Source organism: Sciurus carolinensis, chromosome 10 (assembly GCF_902686445.1).
Source record: "Sciurus carolinensis chromosome 10, mSciCar1.2, whole genome shotgun sequence".
NCBI classification, from domain to species: domain Eukaryota; kingdom Metazoa; phylum Chordata; class Mammalia; order Rodentia; family Sciuridae; genus Sciurus; species Sciurus carolinensis.
In genome coordinates, this window is record NC_062222.1 from 4,280,794 (window position 1) to 4,301,337 (window position 20,544).

Below are 20,544 nucleotides of genomic sequence, written 5' to 3' on the forward strand. Positions count from 1 at the left end.
TTAGAAACTGGTGCCCACTGCAACTAACACATGTCCCAAAGAGCCCGGGCAGCTGGGAAACATGAAAGTAAAACCTAACAGTGGGACAGGAAGGAGGCTAAGAGAATTCCGGTCTGTAACAGTCAGACAAATCAGGCAGCCATGAAATAACCATTAAAAAGACAGCAGAGATGGTAAAGGGCTCACCAACATTAAAATTAAAAAGCACGACAAACTGATATACAGCATAATCTCAACTAGGTAGAAAAACTAAGAACACAAGGTGTTGGAGTGCTTTATTAGTATTTTACCTCTGAGTGACGGAATAAATGCTGGTGTATGTTGTCATTTAAAATGTTTCTAAATGGAGAATCAGATAAAATCAATAATCAAATAAAATTAATATGCACAAAAACCTGCAAAAATTGTTGAGGGTAAATTTTTGGCACACAAAATGTTTTGCCAAGTAACAGTAAAGCAAATCAATAAGATGCTGAGAAAATTTATGGCCTGATCAATCATTTAAATCCTAGAGCCCTATTTGGCACCATTTAGGAGAAAATAAACATATGAATAAAATAGTCAAAAATAAAAATATGTAACATAAAGGACAGTACATTAGCTTACTATAACAGACTTCAAAATTATTATTATAATTTTAAAAAGCTGAAGAAATTAGTTGTAAAGAATAAAACAGTACAAATTAAAAGCCCTATAAATAATACATAACAAAATCACTAAATTCTTGATAGAAAGATTAGCAAAGATTTACAGGAAAAAAAGACTGATAAATAAGTGAAGAATTCAACAGTAAACAGGAAGTCCGAATAAAAATGAGTTAACATTTTTCACATTGCAAACTAACGATACTAAAAAAAGACGTAATTTGATGTTGGTGGAAATACAAAGAAACCAACACACTTTCAGGAAGGAATATAATATGGTCTTTTCAGAAAGCAATTTGATGCTATGTATTAATAACCTCAGTAATGTTCTTAACTTTTTACTCACAAATAAAAAAATTTACCAACAGCAGAGGTGGTCAAAAGTTCACACAAAACCCACCATTTTTAATAATCAGCATATTGGGGAGGGAGTAGGGAAGGGTAGGGTGGGGTAGAATCTAACCATAATGTAGCCCCTCCTGATTCCTAGTTCATTGCTTTTTTCACTAAACTTGGTTGAAAGAAGATACTTATTTGCAAAGCATGGCAGTTTAATCCCAAACTCTGTTTAGAGGCTGAGGATAAAGGGAAGTGGACAGAACAGGAACAATTCCTGTTCTCATGAAGACTATATCTTAGTGGAGAATACAGACTGCTAAGTAAACAAATACAAAATATAAACAGATTTTAAGTAGTAATTGCATATATGAAGAAATAAAACCAGATAGAGAGGGAGTGTGTGACTAAGTAAATGGGAAAGGAGAGAACTAGAATAGAAACATTCAGAAGCTTGTGTTCGACTGATAGGTGAGCAGGGGTCCCAGTGAGAAGGCTTAAGAAGTTTAAGGGAAGAACATTCTAGTCAGAAGAATATCAGTGCAGATGCCCTAACAGATAAAAGCTGATCTGCAAATGACAAATGCTGGCTCCTGAGCATGTAGAGAACAGGGAAATCTCAGGTTGTTGGTAGATGTATAAATTATTTCCAGCATACCAGCTAGCAATTTGGCAATTCCAATTCCAATTCTAGCTTTGTAGACTTAAATCTGTAGCACACGTGCACATGAAGCCATAGACAGGCATATTCCTAAAGCGCAATTTGTCATCCAGGTTGAACATCCCTTATCTGACATGTTTGGAACCAGAAGTATTTTGGAGTTTTTTCAGGTTTTGGACTATTTGCAGTACCTAATGAGATATCTTGGGGAATAGGACCCACATCTAAACACAAAATCCACTTGTTTCATGCAGATCTTATATGTACAGCCTGAGAGTAATTTCATATACTATGCCTAATGCTTTTGTGGATGAAGCAGTCTCAGGGTGTGGGATTTGTCACTTGCGGCATCGTGACCACGTCCAACAGCTTTTGGATTCTGGAGCACTTTCAATTAGGGGTGCTGGTATGGCGAAATTGAAAATGACCTAAGTGTTCATGAACAGGATAATGGAAAAATAACAGGAGATTTACTCACAGGAAGAAATACTGTGCACCAGTTAAAACCAATGACCTAAATTTATAAACAGTAATATTAGAGTTCAAAAGTCACTTGCTAAAAATGCGAATAAAATGAAAACAATAACAACGACCTTTATGAAGCACTTACCACTAGGTAGGCAACATCCTAAGTGCCTCATATACAATCTGTTGTTTACGTTATGTAACTTTCATTTTGTAGATGAGGAAACCGAGGCATCCAGGGCGCTGAGCAAGTTGTGTAAGGGCACCGAGCTAGTGAACAGTATGAGCCAAGAGGGCACACAGTGTCCTCTTTGTGTCAACTATAAAAACGCGTACTATATAAGTATAAGCTGAAAGAATACGAAATAAGCTAATGACTGGCTGCCTCCAACGAGGAGAGAAAAGAATGGAACGCAGCCTGGGGGCCTTCAACCTCATCTGTGCGTGGCACAGTCAGTGTGACCTAAGTGTAAGCTATTTTCATTTGAACCCTCAACTCTTACCAACAACCAAAACCAGGTACTCCCGTGGAAGCCTGCGGCACTGCATCAGCAGCCAAAACCTGAGGGACGAGCTGATGGAGTGAAGCTGGCGACGAAGCCACTGAATGGATGCATGAGAGTCTGCCATGCTGTCAAATGCACGGAACTACTCAAAAGCGAGAAGGCCAACTAATCATTCAGCCAGTGGAGTCTGCCCAGTCCCACCCTAAGTCCTGTGAGAGGTTCTCGTTTTACAAGCCTTCACTGCCCAGAGGGCAAAGGGAGGCACGTCATGTGATCAAATGGCGTGAACGAGACTTTATTAGGGCTGGTTTAAAAAACATGAAAGAAATAGAAAGCAAATGAAGAAAACCACCTTCAAGCACCTTTGTGCATTACATAGACAGTTCTCTCACAAATCAGAAAAAGGTTAGGAAAAAGGAACTATTTCGAGTGGCATCATAAAGGGTTTTTCACTGTCTCTGCTGTGCACCAAGAAGAGCCCTCGAGTGACTGGCACTAAGCTTTTTAGAGGCATATTCGCTGCTCTTCAGATGCTAGTCTAGTTGAAAGAACATCCACTGACCGTGACTCAAGGTGCCACAAGACAGCCCCACGGAGCAGGAGCAGCCACTGTGGCAAGAAGTGCCACTGTCCTTTATCATGGCAGGAGGAGGAGGATTCTGAAAAAGGAATGTTTAAGTGACTTGAAAACATGCTACAGACTGTCTTTAGGTAACTTTAGAAGGGTACAGTTGAGAACAGTGACAGAGGAGCAGGGGCAACACCCAGATTCCCAACTGCACACTTGGCTCTTGGAAGAAAATAACCTATTAGCTCATCAGTGAGAAGCATTGGATGGCAGTAAGTAAGTGTGCTTACCAGTAAACATTTTAGTAACAGCCTTACTCTGTTTTCGGGCAGAACAGAGAAGCAGGAGCCACGGTGGGAAGAACTCATGGTGACCAGCGAGCAGCTCTGCCACAGTCCCGGATAAGCTGGTGGCTGTCTGCTCCCCTTCAGTGACATTGCACCCTTCGTCCACAGAGTCCACCAGCAGGAACAGGCTCTGCTGCGGGGGCTCCATGCCCAGGAGCGGGAGCAGCACACACCTGCAAGACACCATGGAGCATCCAGAATGTTACTGGCACCAAGTCACACTTAGTACTCAAACAGGGGTAGTACCAATCACAACTGTTTACAAAAGACTTGGAACAAATGTTTAAAATGTGTAGGGCAAAAATGTTATCAATGTCAATTCCTTACTGCGAGTAGGATGCGGGTCCTACATGGCTGGCACCTCCACTGACGCCATCCTCCGCAGCACAGTGTGCTCGGGTGAGATAACCCAGGGGAAGGCCCAGAGGACCGGGAGAAACTAGAGTTCCATATTCCCTTCTGGATTTTTTGAGCCAGTGTTAAAAAGTTTGAATTATCTATGACAAGGGCATAAAATGTGTTGCAGAGGGAAAACGAAACAAAACAAAGCAAATGCTGAGACCCCCTTAGGAAGATCAGCTCAAGGTTTCCAAAGAATTTAGACGTGTTTCATTTCTCTCCCGAGATGACTGCCTGTGCACAGCAAGACACACACAGTTTACTCTAAAAGACTGGAAAAAGTGACTGTATTCTAGGTCCCGTTTGATATAGTTTCACATTCAAAGAAAAAAATGATCAGGCTTGATTCCACTGAGTAACGGCCTTCCTGCTCAGGCAGTTCATGCTGCAGTTGATTGAAACTTTTTCCTGAATAAAACAATGCTCATTTGCTTTCAACAAATTTACCTGATGTGTCCATGTGCCCAGTGGGGTACTGAGCAGGTCAGAGAGTGAAGGGGACATAATCCACTCAGGTAAGAACAGAAATTTATAAATAATATTTTCTACAACTCTTCTCAATCCTTCAATGCCCTAGACGCCAAGATCCAACTTATCACTAGGAAAAGTCCATGTTTCTAAACCCCTCTAAACCATCTTAGTCTGTAACAGTGACATCACTCAAGTCCAAACTCCCATTCTCTCTCGACAGCCCCTCCAGGGAGTTGCTACTGCTGCAAGTCACCTTCTCCAGGGGGCTCCAGCCACATGAGGTTTTGCTCAGTAACCCTACTAGACAACTGCACCAGCTTCATTGGAGGCTCCCTCTGCCTGGTCTGCACACCCCATCTGTCATGTACTTGACTTCTCTGTGGTCCTCAATTTTGAGCCTGAGTCACTTTCTTATGGTCAAACATTCATTATATGCTCTCATGGCATTAATGAATTTTCTTCCATTGCACTTATTAATGTGGTAAGAAAGAAATGATCAACCCTAATTTTCTATGTTAGCAATTTATCATAGCAATGAGCACAGGGCTTGAAGTTACTTGTTTCCCATTCCAGATTGCTACAATGTCACTATACAGAACCTACTGTGAGCACCATGTCAGGCTCTGGCAGGGGCGGGCACTGAGAGCAAAACTGCCTTAGTCCTTACACTATCTCTTTTCATTTTTTTGTGGTGATGGGATGAAACCCAGGGCTTTATGCATGCTAGGCAAGTGCTCTACCACTGAGCTATGTCCCTGTGCTTTTTATTTTATTTTGAGACAGGGTCTGCTAAGTTGCCCAGCTTGGCCTTGCTCTCGTGATCTTCCTGCCTTGGCTCCCAGGTAGCTGGAGTTGCAGTTGTGCTCATTTGATGCTTACAGTTTAAGAAGAGAAAAAAATAATGAAGTTAAATAAGTTTCAAATTGCAAATCGATAGGCATGGGAAAGGTCAGGGGAGTTGGGTATGGAGGTGGAGGCTGGTAAGGTAACAGCCAGGAGGTGGGTGAGGAGGAAGCACAAGGGGGGACACACGGGAAGCACCAGGAAGACCTAGTTAAGGTGACAGCACCTGCAAGGGCTTAGAGACAGACCCTCGAGCGAAGTGCGCAAGAAAGAACTGCGTGACGGAGTGAATGCTGGGCTGTGAGCTGACTGTGAAGTGTGCACTTGGCCCTGAGTGTCCTGAGGGCCACGTGGGGAACTGGCGTCCCCAACGCTCAAAACCATCTCCACATATCACCAACACTGGAAGCTGCTTCGGGAGCAAAAGGCACTGGGTAGAGAAGATGCTAGTTTAAAGCATCAGATAAAAACTGGAGTAAACTCAGAATTCCCAGGCTCAGGTCCCTCTCATTATTTCAAAGGCATCTATTTGGGAAAACTTATACCAAGGAAAATGGGATCCACATTTTTCTTCAAGTTGTATTTTATAATTCATAAAAAGAAAATCCCTTCAAAGTACACATACGTGAATAATAATTTAGACAGTCTAGGATAGATTTTTACATGTTTGTGTGTGTATACATACATATTATATAATCATTCCCATTGAGATAATGCAATAGTGTAGGTAGGTTATCAACTCAGACAAAGACATCAATCAACATATTTAACAGCAGTAATATGCTAATGGCTATTACTTTTATATTTATATTTTATTAAATATCTCTTAAGATAGCTCATTAATTTGAATATCTTATATATCTTTCATTTCTTAGTTTCATTAATATTCAGCCAAATGCCCTGTATTCTTAATATTTTCATTCATTCAATTTCAAATGCTTGAGCTAGATTTTCCCTGTCTAGAGTCTCAACGCCGACAGGCCCACAGTCCCGTAGCTGGCCTTCTGACTTCCAGACTTCCAGAGGGTGATTCTGAAATGAACCACATCTGTTGCTCTTTTTTCCTTGTTAAAGTGAATTTACTTACTATCTTTTTAAAAGAGGCTAATTAGCTTTTAAAAAGCTATTGGAAATACATTATAAGGAAAAAACTAATAGATGATACATATTTGGACTGACAGAACAATGGTCTTCTTGGAGCTAAAACTGTCACTGTTGAACTGCAGGTTGCAGCACTCTCTCCGGTCACTTCCTAGGTATGGAGAACTAGAAAGACCTTCCTCTTGGCCTCACAACAAAGCAAGCTAGACAAGTCACAAGTTCAAGATGACTTGAATCTATCAGAGAGCTGAGGTCACAGGGCCACCATGAAGCCCAAACTCCAGGGAGGAAAAGACAACCGATGGGGGCAAGTGCAGAAGAACTAGGAGCACTTGCCCTAGAGGTGGAAACCCAGGGATCCCTGGGAGATGAGGACTGGCAGGAGGAAAAGCAGAGTACAGAGTGGAGTCCCTGGGGGTTCACATCCCCCAGCTGACCTGACCTTCCCTCCTGACCCACAAGGCTTCATCTGTGTTCACCGGTTCTAAGAGCACAGTCCTGGCTGGGAAGCACTGGAATGAGTTTCCTCCCCAGACTGACTCTCCCCACCCACACCCCATGGAGCAGCCTTATGGACATGGAGGAGGGAACACTGCTGCCCCAGGGAACCAGTCAAACCTGGGCAGAGCAAGGGAGCTGGTAGGGCTGCCAAAAAGACCCAAATCTCCCACCTCCTCACTGGTTAACACACCTCCCCCTTCCTTCTCATGCTGAAGGCCCCTGCAGGAAAAAACCACTGGCTCGCTTGCAGGTACAAAACCTTCCACCTCAAATGGTTCCACATGAGATATCTGGCTTTCAACAGTAATTATAAAAGCTAAAATGATAAAAATTATTCCAAAAGAGGCCCAAAGTTGAAGAACGTATACTACCCATTTTGAGATTTACTACAAAGCTAGTATGATCAAGGCAGCCTGGTATTTGCTGCAGACAGACACACAGAAATTCTAAAAACAGGCCAGCATAAACAAGGGAAGCTGATGTTTCACAAAGCTGCACAGGTAGTAAATTGAGAAAGGAAAAGTTTTTTCAACAAATGATAACAACTGGATGTCCAGATGCAAAAAAAGGATGAACCTGGATCCATACCTCACCCTTTATACACAAATAAGCTCAAAATGGATCACAGATGTCAGAGCTGGAACTCCGAAGCTCCTAGGAGAAATCTTTGTGATTTTGAGTTAGGTAAACAGTTTTTAGACGCTACCCCAAAGGCAGGATCCACAAAAGAAAAATAAATTAAGAACTTTTATGTTTATCAAAATTAACTTCCAGACATTGATACAAGAAAAGAGAAAGCAAAAGCCTGGCAGAACATATTTCAGGTTGAGGACTTATATTCAGAGTACATGAAGAACTCTCAAAATCCAACAATAAGAAAACAATTCCCTTTTTTTTTTTTTTTTTTAATAGGAAGACTGGAAGAGTTCAGAAAAGATACAGGGGTGTCAAACAAACATAAAAATGCTCAAAGTCATTAGCTAATTAGGCAATTTCAAATCAGAACTGCAGTGAGATGCCAACAGACACCTACTGGAGTCACTGAATGGAATGAACCCTGACAACAGCAGGGGCCGGAGTCACGTGGAGCAGGCACACAGCCGCTCCAGAGGCACAACCTCTGCAAGTGGAGCCAGGGAGCTTCCTAACACGCACCTGCGCAGGGCTCAGCAATCCCCCTCCTGTGTCACCAACTGAAACTTCCAGTCACAAAAATCTGTACATAAATGTTAACAGCAACTTTACTTAGAATCTCCCAAACTGGGAACAATCCAGGTTCTCTTCTGCTGGTGAATGAATGGGTAAACGAATTGAAGGATTCATACAAGAGAAGGCCACTCCATCACTACAGGAAAAAACGCAAAGGCCCACACAACATGGACGAACCTTAAATGCATTCTGAAAGTGAAAGGACCAGATCCCGAAGGCTGCACGTAGGACTGCATTTATGGGACACTTAGACAAACAGAATGATAAGGACAGGTCAGTGGGTGCCAGGCTGGCAGGGAGGCAGGGTTCCACAAAAGGAGAGTGAATGGGAATCCGGGGTGCTCTGTATCTTCACTGGGGTGGATTCATGACTCAAAATCACAGAACTGTATTCCACAAAGAGTCAATTTCACTGAATGCAAATAAAAACAATAAATTATTACTGTTAAACTGTCCCTGGGGGGGAAAAAAAAAAAAACTGCAGCTCACGGTGTAGCGAGGAGTCACACTAGTCAGAACTCAGGGGAATGACATTGTCCTTAAATTGTGAAGCACTGAGCAACTCATTAAGAAGAGAAAGTCATTGTTACTGGGCTGTCCTCTTTCCAGCTGGTACCCAGATAAGCTCATCACCACGGAAGTCGCCGAAGGCCATCGGCTCCTAGGAGCATGCGAAGTCAAACCACCATTTCTATCTTCCAGAACAGGACCAGCGACTGGCTCTTGGCACCAGCCTCCTCGTGGCTATGCACACAGACCCTACACATGCAGGGCCTTCTCCTGCTGCAGCGTCCACCCCTCTTCACACGCTCCTTGGAGCTCAGCCCAGGTGTCACTAACTCAGAGAGGTCATCACGACACACCGCTCCACAACCCACTAGGGAAGGTTCTCGACATCTGTACTGCTGGGTCAGCCATCAAGCCATCACAACTGCAGTCAACCAAGGAACCAGGGAATTGGGACTTTAGCATCCACCCTCAAACCCCGGGGAAGAAGGAACCACCCACGTATCATTCACCACTGTCCTAGCTGTTCGCAGACCCTGCTGATCTATAAATATCTGCGGAAGGAATGAATGAACTAGTGGGTTGATTTACTGTTGCTCTCCAGAACCACGCTCATTCGTTCCAGTGCTACATCTTTAACAGTAAACCCAGCAGTTCATCATTGGCTGTTTTGGTTAATTTCATGTGTTAACCTGACTAGGCCACGGCGGTGCTCCGCATTGGTCAGACATTACTCTGGGCACGTCTGTGAGGATGTTTCTGGATGAGACTACTGCCTGAATTAGTAGACTGCATAAGCAGACTGCTCTCCCCACTGCGGGCTGTTCGTCCATCAGCCGAAGGCCTGAAAGAAAGAGCAAGTTGATGCTGCCGTCCAACCGCCTGAGATGGGACATCAGCCTTTCCTGTCTGCAGATTCAATATCATCTGTCCTTCTTGGCTCTGGAGAATGCTGACTTTCAGGCGAACACTTAAACTACCATCTCTGTTGATTCTTGGGCCCTTGAATTCACACTGGAATAACTCCATGGGTTCTCCAGGTCAACAGCCTGCTCACTACACACGTTGGAATTTCTAACCCTCCACAATTATGTCAGCCAATTTCTTATAATAAATTGATTTATTAGGGGTTTCTCAGGAGAGCTCTAATATAAGACTGCCTGTAAAACTTTTCCCTCGCATTAGTTACTTTCTTAAATTTCTTACCTATTTTGATTTTTAAAAGTATACTCTATATGTTGTGCCCACGAAATGTCCCTTGATGGCTTCCCATCCATCTGTGCAGTGCTGCCCCGTCTCCCTTCTCCGAAGCACTGGATATGGCCCACTTTGAGACTTTTAGGTTTGGGCTGCAGGAAGAACAAACTGAACTCTCTCCAGGGACCTGTTAAACCTACACAAAAACCACAAAAGCTCTTCACCCTTAGGAGAAGGTACCTTTCCACTACGGCAATGCCTGTTGCGGCCACTTCAGAGGACAGCGGGGACTTGACACTCCCCCTCAACTTCAGAAATGCTCTAGAGAAACAGCCCTAGGCCGACCCTGAAATTCCAGATTCAGGTGCCATGGCCACAGGATCACCTCAGCCTGTGCTCCTGAGGAGGACGTCAGGCGTGCACGGCAGCCTGTGAAGACAAAGCTCACGCCACAGTCACCTCACTGCCGTCGGCTCTGCCCACTGTCATGTTGAGGGGGTGCACTTTCTCAAAAAGCCAGTTTTTAAATATTCATAACAGCTCTGTTTCAAGTCAGCAAGAGCATTTCCTCAAATCATGTATTTCCTACTAAAAAGTTAAAAAGAATAGGTATTGACAACTAAAACTGGACTAGAACAGGCCAGGGATGTGTCTCAGCACAGCTCTGGCCTAGCATGGAGGCCCTGGGTTTGTTCCCCAGCATCACAAAAAAGAAACACTTTTAAAAAAAATTTTAAAACTTGGACAATCCAAGCCAGGTGCCCTGGGTGCACCCCTGTAATCCCAGTGGCTTGGGAAGCTGAGGCAGGAGGATTGTGAGTTCAAAGGCAGCCTCAGCAAAACCAAGGGCTAAGCAATTCAGTGAGACCCTATCTCTAAATAAAATACAGAACAGGGCTGGGGATGTGGCTCAGTGGTCGAGTGTCCCTGAGGTCAATCCCTGGAACCCGCCCCCCCAAAACAGTTGGACAACACTAAAAAACAAAATAAAACAATCGTAGCCTTTTAAAATAAATAGCGTTACCTCTTTAAACACTTTTTCAAGAGAAGGTCATGGTTTACTCCAACTAACCACCACAAACTCCCACACTTCCCCAATCCTCGAATGCTGTTAAACAAGTCCACTATTTTTGTTCAAATAACAGTACCAGAAAACTCCATTTTAAATTGGGGGCAGAGTTATATTTCATTAAGTTCATTGATCTACATGAGAGAGAATGTGAGAGCAAGAAAGAAAGAAGACTAGGAAGAAGAGAGAATCCACCGAGGACCACAGGCCTATGCAGACGTGTAGGCTTTGGCATTTTCTGAGATACCCTGTTCAGCCATGTTTGCCACTAAACGCACAAACACGCGCTGACTCCACACACACGCATCTCCCGGTTGGGCACTCGGGAGTACATAGCTGGGGGGATATGAGGAGGAACAATCAAACAGGACGCAGAAGGACGACGCCGGGTGCAAAGGAGCGGAGGAAGGGCCAACTCGAACCCCAAACAGGAAGGCGACTGTCCCACTCTGCTTGGGATTTGGAACATTGCCATCAGGTAACCTGCCTCACTCACTGCAGCCAGCGGTTCTATAAGTGAGAAGAATACCTACATCTTTAACTCTCTGAACTGCTCAAATTCCAGAAACTGTTTCTCTGGCCTGTGATCAATGCACTACTGCTGCAATAATCGTGGAATGTTACTGAAACAAAGTTTTTAGGAGCAATTTCTCATTTCGGCTCTAAATAGTACAAAGATTCTGGTTTGTCATGCAATTGTTTACCCCTTCCTGAGTCTCCTAAAGGGTGAGTAAGAGTGAAAATTAGCGCTTTTCTCTGAATAACTGTGTGCATCTGGTGAAATAAAATGAGGGCAGAAGAGAACATTTTTAATACAATAGCAAACCAAAATTACTGATTTCCATCTACTTGGAAGCAGTGTATTAATTCAGCTGCTCTACTTCCAAAAGTGGATAAAGAACAAAAATTCTCAAGTAATAAACACAGAATCACACGCAGACCCTGAAAAGTATGTTTAAAGAGTGATGTAACTGGTAGCTATTTTAAATCAGTGGCTTTCTTGAGGGATGTAAGGTATTTGTCTCATAAATCAAATATATATGTGCTAATTTATTTTGTCCTCAAGAACACATAAAAATGGAACATAAACAATCATCCAGCTATGGTTCAAAAGTCTGTGTTCTTCCCAAGATTCACAGATCAAATCCTAACCTCCAAGGTGTCAGGAGGTGGAGCCTCTAGGCAGGAACTGGGTGGTAAGGGTGGAGTGCTCAGCAATGGGACATTAGCGACCTTACAAAGGAGATCCAGAAGCTAGCTCATCCTTTTCCACCCTGCGAGGACAAAGCACGAAGGTGTCAGCAGTTAACCAGGAAACAGGCTGTCTGTGATTTATCAGAAGACACTTTCAATACACACAGTATTCATCTGGCCAGTTTCATCTTGCCGCTGCAGGATACCATGCGAGCTACCGGAGTCATCAAGGTCCACTGGCCCAAGGTACCCTCAGATGTCACCAGCGCTTTTCAATTTTAAGTATCTAGACGTTTTTCTACATTCATGATCAATTACCTTGATATTTAAGAACTTTTAAAAATGAGATTACCTCAGGCTGTGTTTGGGATAAATGTTCCCCAAAGGCCCACATGATAAAGGTCAGGTCCCCAACTTGGTGTTACTGGGATGTGACAGAACCTGTAAGAGGCAGTCCTACTTGGAGGTCTTCAGGTCACCAGGCAGGCCTTGGAAGGAGATGGTGGGACCCTGGCCCTTCCTCACCTCCTTCACCACCTGGCGGTGAGGAGCAATTCTACTGTGCCACCACCCACCCCGGCGAGACCCAAAGGCAGTGAGTTCACCTGATTAGGGACTGGAGTCTCAAAAACTGTGAGCTAATATAAATGTTTTCCAAGTTGATTAGCTATTTGTTATAGTGACAGAGAATTGACTGACACCAGGCAGCAATACCAGATTATCTTCTTTGAATACTGGGGCCTGAATGTCACTACTTTCTGCAGAAATTTAGCATCAAAACATTATAAATCCAGGGGCTGTGCAGGTAGCTCGGTGGCAGAGTACTTGCCCAGCACCGTGAGGTTCGCTTGCCCTGAAGGTTAGTCCTGAGCCCTGAGCACTTTCTAGAATTATTGGAAGTGCATGCTGACATAGCTGCCCATCACTTTAACAAATTGTTACATTCTTTAAAAACTCAGGCTTTAAAAATAAGTTTCTACCCAACCTTCCTTGTTTTGGGTTAGCATCCACAAATCAGAGAACATTCAGTCTTTGTTTTTTTGGGATTTGTTTATTTCACTTAGCATGATAAATAGATTGGACTAGACAAAGGGTAACAAAGGGAAGGGAGGGGAGAGGGGATAGGAAGGACAGTAGAATAAAGTGGTCCTAACTTCCCTAACCTTGCATCACAACCGGGGTAACTCGGCATCACATACACCACAAGAGTGGGAACCTAGTAGAATCAGTTACACTTTATGTATGTATATTCTACCAAAATAGTCATGTATCACTAAAAATAAAAAAAATACAGAGAAGAAAAAAGAAGAATCTCGAAAATTTAAAAAAAAAATTAAGTTCCTACTGAAGATGAGAAGCAGAAAAATTAAAGTACTAGTAACTTTTAATCAATATATTATCTTGTGTTCTCTTGGAAAACAGACTTAGATTCTATCTTCTTAGAAACAAAATTACTCGTTCAATAAATTAAAGCATATGGAACAAGAAGAAACAAAATACCAATTAGAACAAGTTAAAAAATTAATAAAAAAAGAAAAGAAGAAAAAGAAGTACAATTAGTACTTTCAACCAGTTTGGGATGAAACATCACCTATTAATTTACAAGAAAAACCCAAAGAACCTAGTAAATGTACTTGATAATTAAAATCAGGTCAATGGTTTGCCCAAAATGTGGGGTAGCATGTGTCCCTGTACTTTTGCCAAGGGACTGTAATACTTTCACATTTTTATGCTAAAACATAGCCCAGAGATATGGAGCATGAAAACAAAAAGAAAAAAGAAAAATACAGCCGAAAAGAAGAACGATCTTGACGAGTCAGGAACAGAAGCAGCGTTCTTCAGCCTGCTTGCCCCAGCGCATGCGGTGGCAGCCTGGGAACTTGCCGGTGGGAGCCAAGGGACCACAGGTCACACCTCCAGCAACAGCGTTCACTGTCTGAAACTAGGCACTGGGCAGCGGCTTGGCAGATTCCACAATGAAAGATGAAATAAAAATATGGTGATCTGCCTGTTGGGGCGCCGCTGGCTGCAGTGGAGATGGAACAGACTCTACCAAGGTCTCCGAGTCAACGTGGAGCCAACAGAGCAGCAGCTTGGGGAGGAACTTCACCTTCCCACATGAGGCCCTCAATTGTCCCTCACCTGGAGACAGAAGGGTGAGGCTATCAACAACCCCTGCAGCAAGAAGAGCAGAGATCCACAGGTGGGGAGGGTGGGATAAAACAGCTCAGCAAGAAGCAGAGCATGTGCTGATATCCAAGCAAAAGGAACCACCCAACGGGGGAAAAGACTTGCAAAATGCATTTGCACTGTTCAGAGAAATAAAAGCAGGGACAAAATTGGCTTTCTAAAAAGGAAATAACTTAATAAGCAAAGGTCTAAGTTCAGTAAAATGGGCAAAGTCAAGGGAACTGTTCGCAGGCCTTCTGTGGGATGAAGGGCAGGGGGCTGCAGCACCACCCTCCCCAGCGGCAACTAGGAGACAGAAACGACAGATCTTCATTTGTATAGCGGGCTGTTGAAGCAAGAAAACAAGAATTACAACTCCGGAGAGGGAGCTCTTGCAAAGCAGGAACAAAATGACATGATTTCTTCTTGGGGGTCATTTGTTGATATGGGGACATACACTGATTCTACAGGTGCAGACTAAGAATTGGAACTGGCCTGCCCTGAGGGACTCTACCAAGGGAACAAAGCCAGTGAGGTTTGTAGGGGTCAGTATGTCCCTTTTAAGGAGCAGAGTGCAAAAGTGAAGTGTCTTGAACACGAGGTTCCTTTTCCCCAAGGGACTTCGCTAAATTCTGGGCTGTGCTTAAAAGCTTGAGAAACCAGGCCAAGTGTGTCTAAAGCCAACTTGAGAGCGCCCATTGGCGGCACGCTTTAAACACAAAACTCCAGGAATGTGTAAGGATTTGAGGCCATAAGGGGCAGGAAGTCAAGGGACCACACTTTAATATCACCTGGGGAAGAACTGAACCAGCAAGTCATCAGAGCTGGTAGACACCGCCACACCAAGGCAGAGAGGAAGCAGAGGTCTTCCCAAGACCAGGACAGAGCCCAGCCCAGCTTGCTCAAACTGGCCTCAGCTCCTCAGCAGCCTGGCCAAGACGGGAGAGGGACAGCCTTCTCGGAGAAGATATCCTCTGGAACCATAACTGTCCAACAGTCTGACATACAACTAAAAAACTGTCAGATGGAAAAAGGCAAGAACACGAGATTAATCATCTGCAGGAAAAAAAGACAATCCATGTAGACTGAAAATCACCCAGGTATTTTCATTAACAGAGGTTAAAATAACTGTTTAACATGGTGGAGAAAATACATGTATATAAATGGGTAAAAGATGGAGAATTCCAACAACAAATGGAAGCTATAAAAAAATGAGCAATGAAAATTCCATAACAGAACAAAAACCCCCTTAATATTAGATGTTAGGGATTCTGGATGCATTCACCACTATCCTGATTACAATGGAAGACAGAAATAGAAATTCAAAACATACAGAACTCTGACAACAAATGCTGGTGGCCCAGTGGAAGAATGGAAACTCAAATACACACCACTGGAACCATAAATGGACAGAATGTCCCAGGGCAGTTGGAGGCCAGGTCAGAGAGTGGAAGATGAAAACGCACGCCCCACAGCCCAGCCACTTCGCTCCCCAGTACGCAGGCTGCAGCACCCCTCCCTACTTTACTCCTAGTACAGACTCGCAAGGAGACTCGCGAGTGTTCTCAGCAGCACAGCGCTGCTTCATAAGGTAAGGGAGCTGGGTAACAACACGACAACAGAAAACTGAATTACGGTGCACAGGATGGAATTCCACTCAGCGCACCAGTTGATGTCAATCACTGGCCCCATGCAACAGGACACACCCAGAAGGACAGTGCTGCGCAGAAGATGCTGCGGGGAGACTCCAGGAGCACAGTACCATCCACACACGAGGGCAGTTTTCAGTGTGGCTTGGGGATGCCTTGGGGCCCTAGGCCTCAGGATCATTCCAGAAAAACTGAGATTTGTTTTCACTTATCTCCCAAGGACATGGTGGGGTTTTAAGAGGCCACATGTAGAAGCAGAGGTGATAAGGCCGCTGTCCTTTAGGCCTAATATTTAAAATGATTTGCAAAGATGTAAAAGTCACTCTTTTAAGTGTTGGTTTTTAGTTTTTGGTTCCCCCGATTATTTCTGTCTTGGACGATATTCATCAGAATGCTATTTACGTTAGCGTAGACTAGTTTTTACTATTATCATTAAATATATTCAAACATATTTTTAAAAATTATCAATTTAAGTCTCAAGTGCAGCTAATACTGATAGACGTAACCTACATAAACAACAGCTCTTTGGAATCCTCAATTAATTGTAGAGTTTAAAGGGTATCTAGAACCAAGCACACTTGAAAAGCACGGCCAGAGAGTAAAAACTGACGACACCTATCTGCACATCTCCCTTTCTGGCCAACCCACGTGGCTAAAAAGCAAATCCACAGGGGTGCTCACCTATGGCTGTTCCGGGTGTAGGAAGGGACACACAGGGCTGCTAGAAGTGTGGATGGTTTTCTTTAAGGCAAAACAAACACAGATTTGAAGCAAATATGGCAAAAAGTGAGCGGGTATATGTGTTTGCTTTTCTACTGACTTCACTAAATAACCAGAACACATGGGGCTGGGGAATCTATCACTTGCCCCACAAATTCCTTTTCTCCAACCATGTACTTCCTTTGGTGCCACTAATTTTCCCTGTGGACTCCCTGAGGTCCACTGGGTGCAAGCTATTTCTCTCACTAAGCAGCAACTTCATACATGCATCATCTGAGAGTCAACCTAACAAGTTTTTCTTCTTTCAAATGAATATGAATTTTTACTGACAATATTTCAAAATAGGAACCCCACAGATGAAATTATGGGTTTATGAAGAGGTAAAATATAACCTCAGAGGACTCCATCACATTACATAAATCTGATGCCCTTAAGAAAAGATTTCAGAGTTAATAAAAGGGAATGTCAACACTAGTTGAAAAGATATAACTAAAATAACTAAAAGTACTGTTTTAAAACAGATCCTTTTATCCATAACTATATAATCTATCTATATAATATATATATATTTAAATTTCTCCACACACACACACACAAAAAAAAAAAAACACAGATGAAAAAGACAGACATGATTAAAGCTGTACAACTTACTGACCAAAATGACAATGTTTTAAATTAAAATAAGTAGTTATGCATTAACTCAAGGAGGAGTTATTGAGTCCCTAGGCCCTAAGGACACAGGAGGATAAAGTAGGCGCTCACTCTGCTCCTTCCCATAGGCAGGCAGAGAGTCTAGTAAGAGAGAACGTGCAAAATAAACCCCGATCAAGAGAGACACCGAAAATTTCAGAAATAAAGGAAACAAAGTGGGATGGTGTGAACTGGGGACGGGAAGATTCCAAAATGCTCAGTGGAGAGGGAGAGCGCGGGGCAGCCCTGCAGAGGGCACCTCAGCCACACAGGCGGCAGCCAGACAGATGGCCGTGGCCAGCCCACCTCCTTCAGGAGGGTAGTAGGGCCGCGTGGGAGGGCTGGGAGCGGGGGCACAAGTTGGGCAGGGCAAGGGGAAGGCCAGGCGAGGGCAGACTGCGAGGGACTCAGGCAGGGTCCGATGCTTGGACTGCTCTGTAAGACAGAGGGACGGGCATCAGGAAGGCAGGCTAGGAGGCCACTACTGCGGTCCTGCAGGCAGCAAACGGGTGGCAGCAACAGTGGAGGGGAGGAGAGACAGGGCCAGGGCCGGGGCAGGGGTGGTGACCCTCAGTAATCAACAGTGACTCCTGGTTTTTTAATGAAAAACAATGACTTCTTTCAAAGATTATTTTCTTAGGCTTGTGTTTTAGCTATTGTCTTAAAGTTATAGCAAAGTACCAAAACTCAAACATTGTTCTGTCAGGGTGCCTGGACTCAAGCTGCAGTGGTCTGTCCCTCCCCACCTCTGTCCTCATCCTGGGACCATCTCATCATTCTGGTTAGGTTCTTGTGGAGATATGGCAGAAGCCCAGGAGGACAATCCCACTTTAATTCCCTGTTTGGGTCATTTTTGCTCACATCCCACTGGCCAAGGTAGACCTCATGGCTGAGTCAAAATCCCATGGTAAGGGACAATCACTTCTTCAGTGGAAGGACCTGTGACACCAGGACAAAGACCATGGGTACTCAGAGGGACAAAGGACACAGGCAGAACTCAGCCCACCACAGTGTCAGTGTGTCAAATCATGACGTGTGTATACCAGAAAGAAAATGACGTTAGGACTCTATGAGATTGGGATGACAGGGTAGAGAAACTGGCTTGAAATTTAAAAGAAAATGATAAAGTCGAAAGATACCAATGAGACCAATAGAGAGTAAAGATGATAACCAACCAGAACACACTTCGAAGAAAGTAAGTATTCACTTATTTTAATTCATAAAATTAAACAATTTTATTTCATAAAATTAAAAAAAAGCAAAATCAATCAACACAAAGTAAAAGGCTAACAACAATTCTAAAAATCTGTAATATAACAAACGTTCCATATTCTTAGTATATGATGCTCTTACTAAACATTAAGAAAAATAAGAATATGCTTACTTGTCCATATCCCTGAGTTCATCATTGTTTTGTATGCTTAGAAAATATTTCTTAAAAGAATAAACGTGTTTAAGATGCTGAGGTTATGGAAACATGCTATGTACAATATATAGCTGCAAAGGCCGCTAACTCGGTTGGCTGCCCAGTGGGTGGACACAGCATTCTGTCCGTGTGGATCCTCCAGGTTTTGCTCCCCATGGCAGGTGGCAGGCTGCAGGCAGCAGGCTGCAGGCGGCAGAGGCGGGTACCAGGTTTGCCCTGCAGTTGGGCCCTCACCTCGGGCCTTGGGCTGCCTATGACAAGCGCACCTACAACCTTGCAGGCTCCCTCCTGGGCGGCGGGCGCAGGGCAGCCTGAGGGGAAGGCAAGCGGGATGACAGCACCCCACCCCTTCGCTGCACCTGGTCCTCCCGCTCCCATCTTACAAAACAGCTGTCATCTGCGACCCTAGCCAGACATTGGACTGCTGGCAGCCTGTGCTGGGCAGCCATTGGCCTGATCCCTAGCCCAGAACTTCCTCATCAGCAATTAGCCCCATCATCCCCTAAATTTGAAGCTCCCTGCCATTCATTCATTTTCTCTCTTTCCCTCTTTCTCTCTTTCTCTTTCTCTTTCTTTCTCCCTCTCTGTCCCCCTTTCTTCCTCCCCCCCAAGGGCAGACACTGCTCGTCTGTCTAATGAAATCTCTTGTGTGAGTTCCCACTTCCAGAGTGGTTTTTCTGGGTGCTTTTCACTCCACCATGCGCCTTAGATGAGGCAGAACTGCATCATCAAGAGTTTTAAACACTAAACACAGAAATCTGAATTTGTCATGTAGATTACCACGGGCTTAGAGGAATGACCTGAAGGCACTGGACACCTGTGTGCAGAGGAACCAAACAGACCAACCAGGAGAAGATGGCTGAAAATTCTAAATTATGGTAAGAGAATTCAAGAAACATTCCATGAAAAAGATGAGAGTAGTACAATAGGAGATAGTCAAAGAAAATGCCAGAATCCTGCCTAGGGTAGTGCCTCTCAATTTCAAGGACATTAGGGTCCAGTTAGAAGGCAGAGTCTGAGTCAGGAGATGGAGAGTCTGCCTCTCCATCAGCCTGCAGGGTGGGGCGGTACCGCTGTCTTAAGATCACCGAAATGGAGCCATGATGGGAGAACTTCCAAAGCGTCAGCTTTCCCTGCGTTCCAGAGCTGAAGGAGCGTCTCATCACGTGCTCTCCCCTCATGCCTGTGCTTCCTTCATGGCACGCACCAAACACGCCTTCTCCGTTATTTTTGACGATCTCTTCCTCCCACTTGACTGGGTGCCCTACTTGGCTCACCACTTCAGCCCTGATGCTTAGCGTGCATCTGGCACGTGGCCGGCACTGAGGATTTAAGAAATGAATGAACAGAAATACTGGAAGAGAAGCATGTCTGGACACACCAGGGTGAGAAAGGGCAGCTGTGTGGAAAGAGAGATGCTACTGAGAACAGACAGAGGCTTTGGTGCAGATCAGATCGCTGTCGTATTAATGTGGACACTGGGAGCCATGAAAGAAAATAACGTAGGGGTACGCAAAGGGAGAAGAGCTAGTGGAGCCCATGGGGCTACCCTGGGAGAACTCAGAGGAGGAGCCAGTAGGCATAGAGTCTGCAGGGCGTCTCAAAGGAAGAATGTTCAAATAATGAAAAAAGTTCCAAAATACAGCATGGGAGCCAAAGACAGAGCAGAGCGCAGTGGCAACAGTGCATAGCCTCCTGCTGCAAATGTGGATTTCAGGAGGCTCAGGAGAAGCAGGAAACAGGGAGGAGGAGGAGCCTGCACTCCCAGCACAAACTCAAGGCAACCTACAGCCACTCTGAGGAGAAAGAGTGCTGCTTCTTTTTTCAGAAGACTAAGAAGCATGGTGTGTTTGAAAATGCCCCCAGGAGCCA

General features: G+C 44.2%; 1 protein-coding gene across 3 annotated transcripts in view; it reads right to left on the reverse strand.

Moving 5' to 3' along the window:
* Ankrd50 (ankyrin repeat domain containing 50) overlaps nt 1-20,544 on the reverse strand; it is a 39,088-nt gene that overhangs the window by 10,611 nt on the left and 7,933 nt on the right. For 2 of the 3 annotated variants that reach the window (XM_047566986.1, XM_047566987.1), the window contains exon 3: nt 3,471-3,700. The exons of the other annotated variant lie outside the window; for it this stretch is intronic. In XM_047566986.1, coding sequence (XP_047422942.1) covers nt 3,471-3,700 — 230 coding nt within the window. The remainder of the gene's footprint in view (nt 1-3,470; nt 3,701-20,544) is intronic. 3 annotated transcript variants of the gene reach the window in all.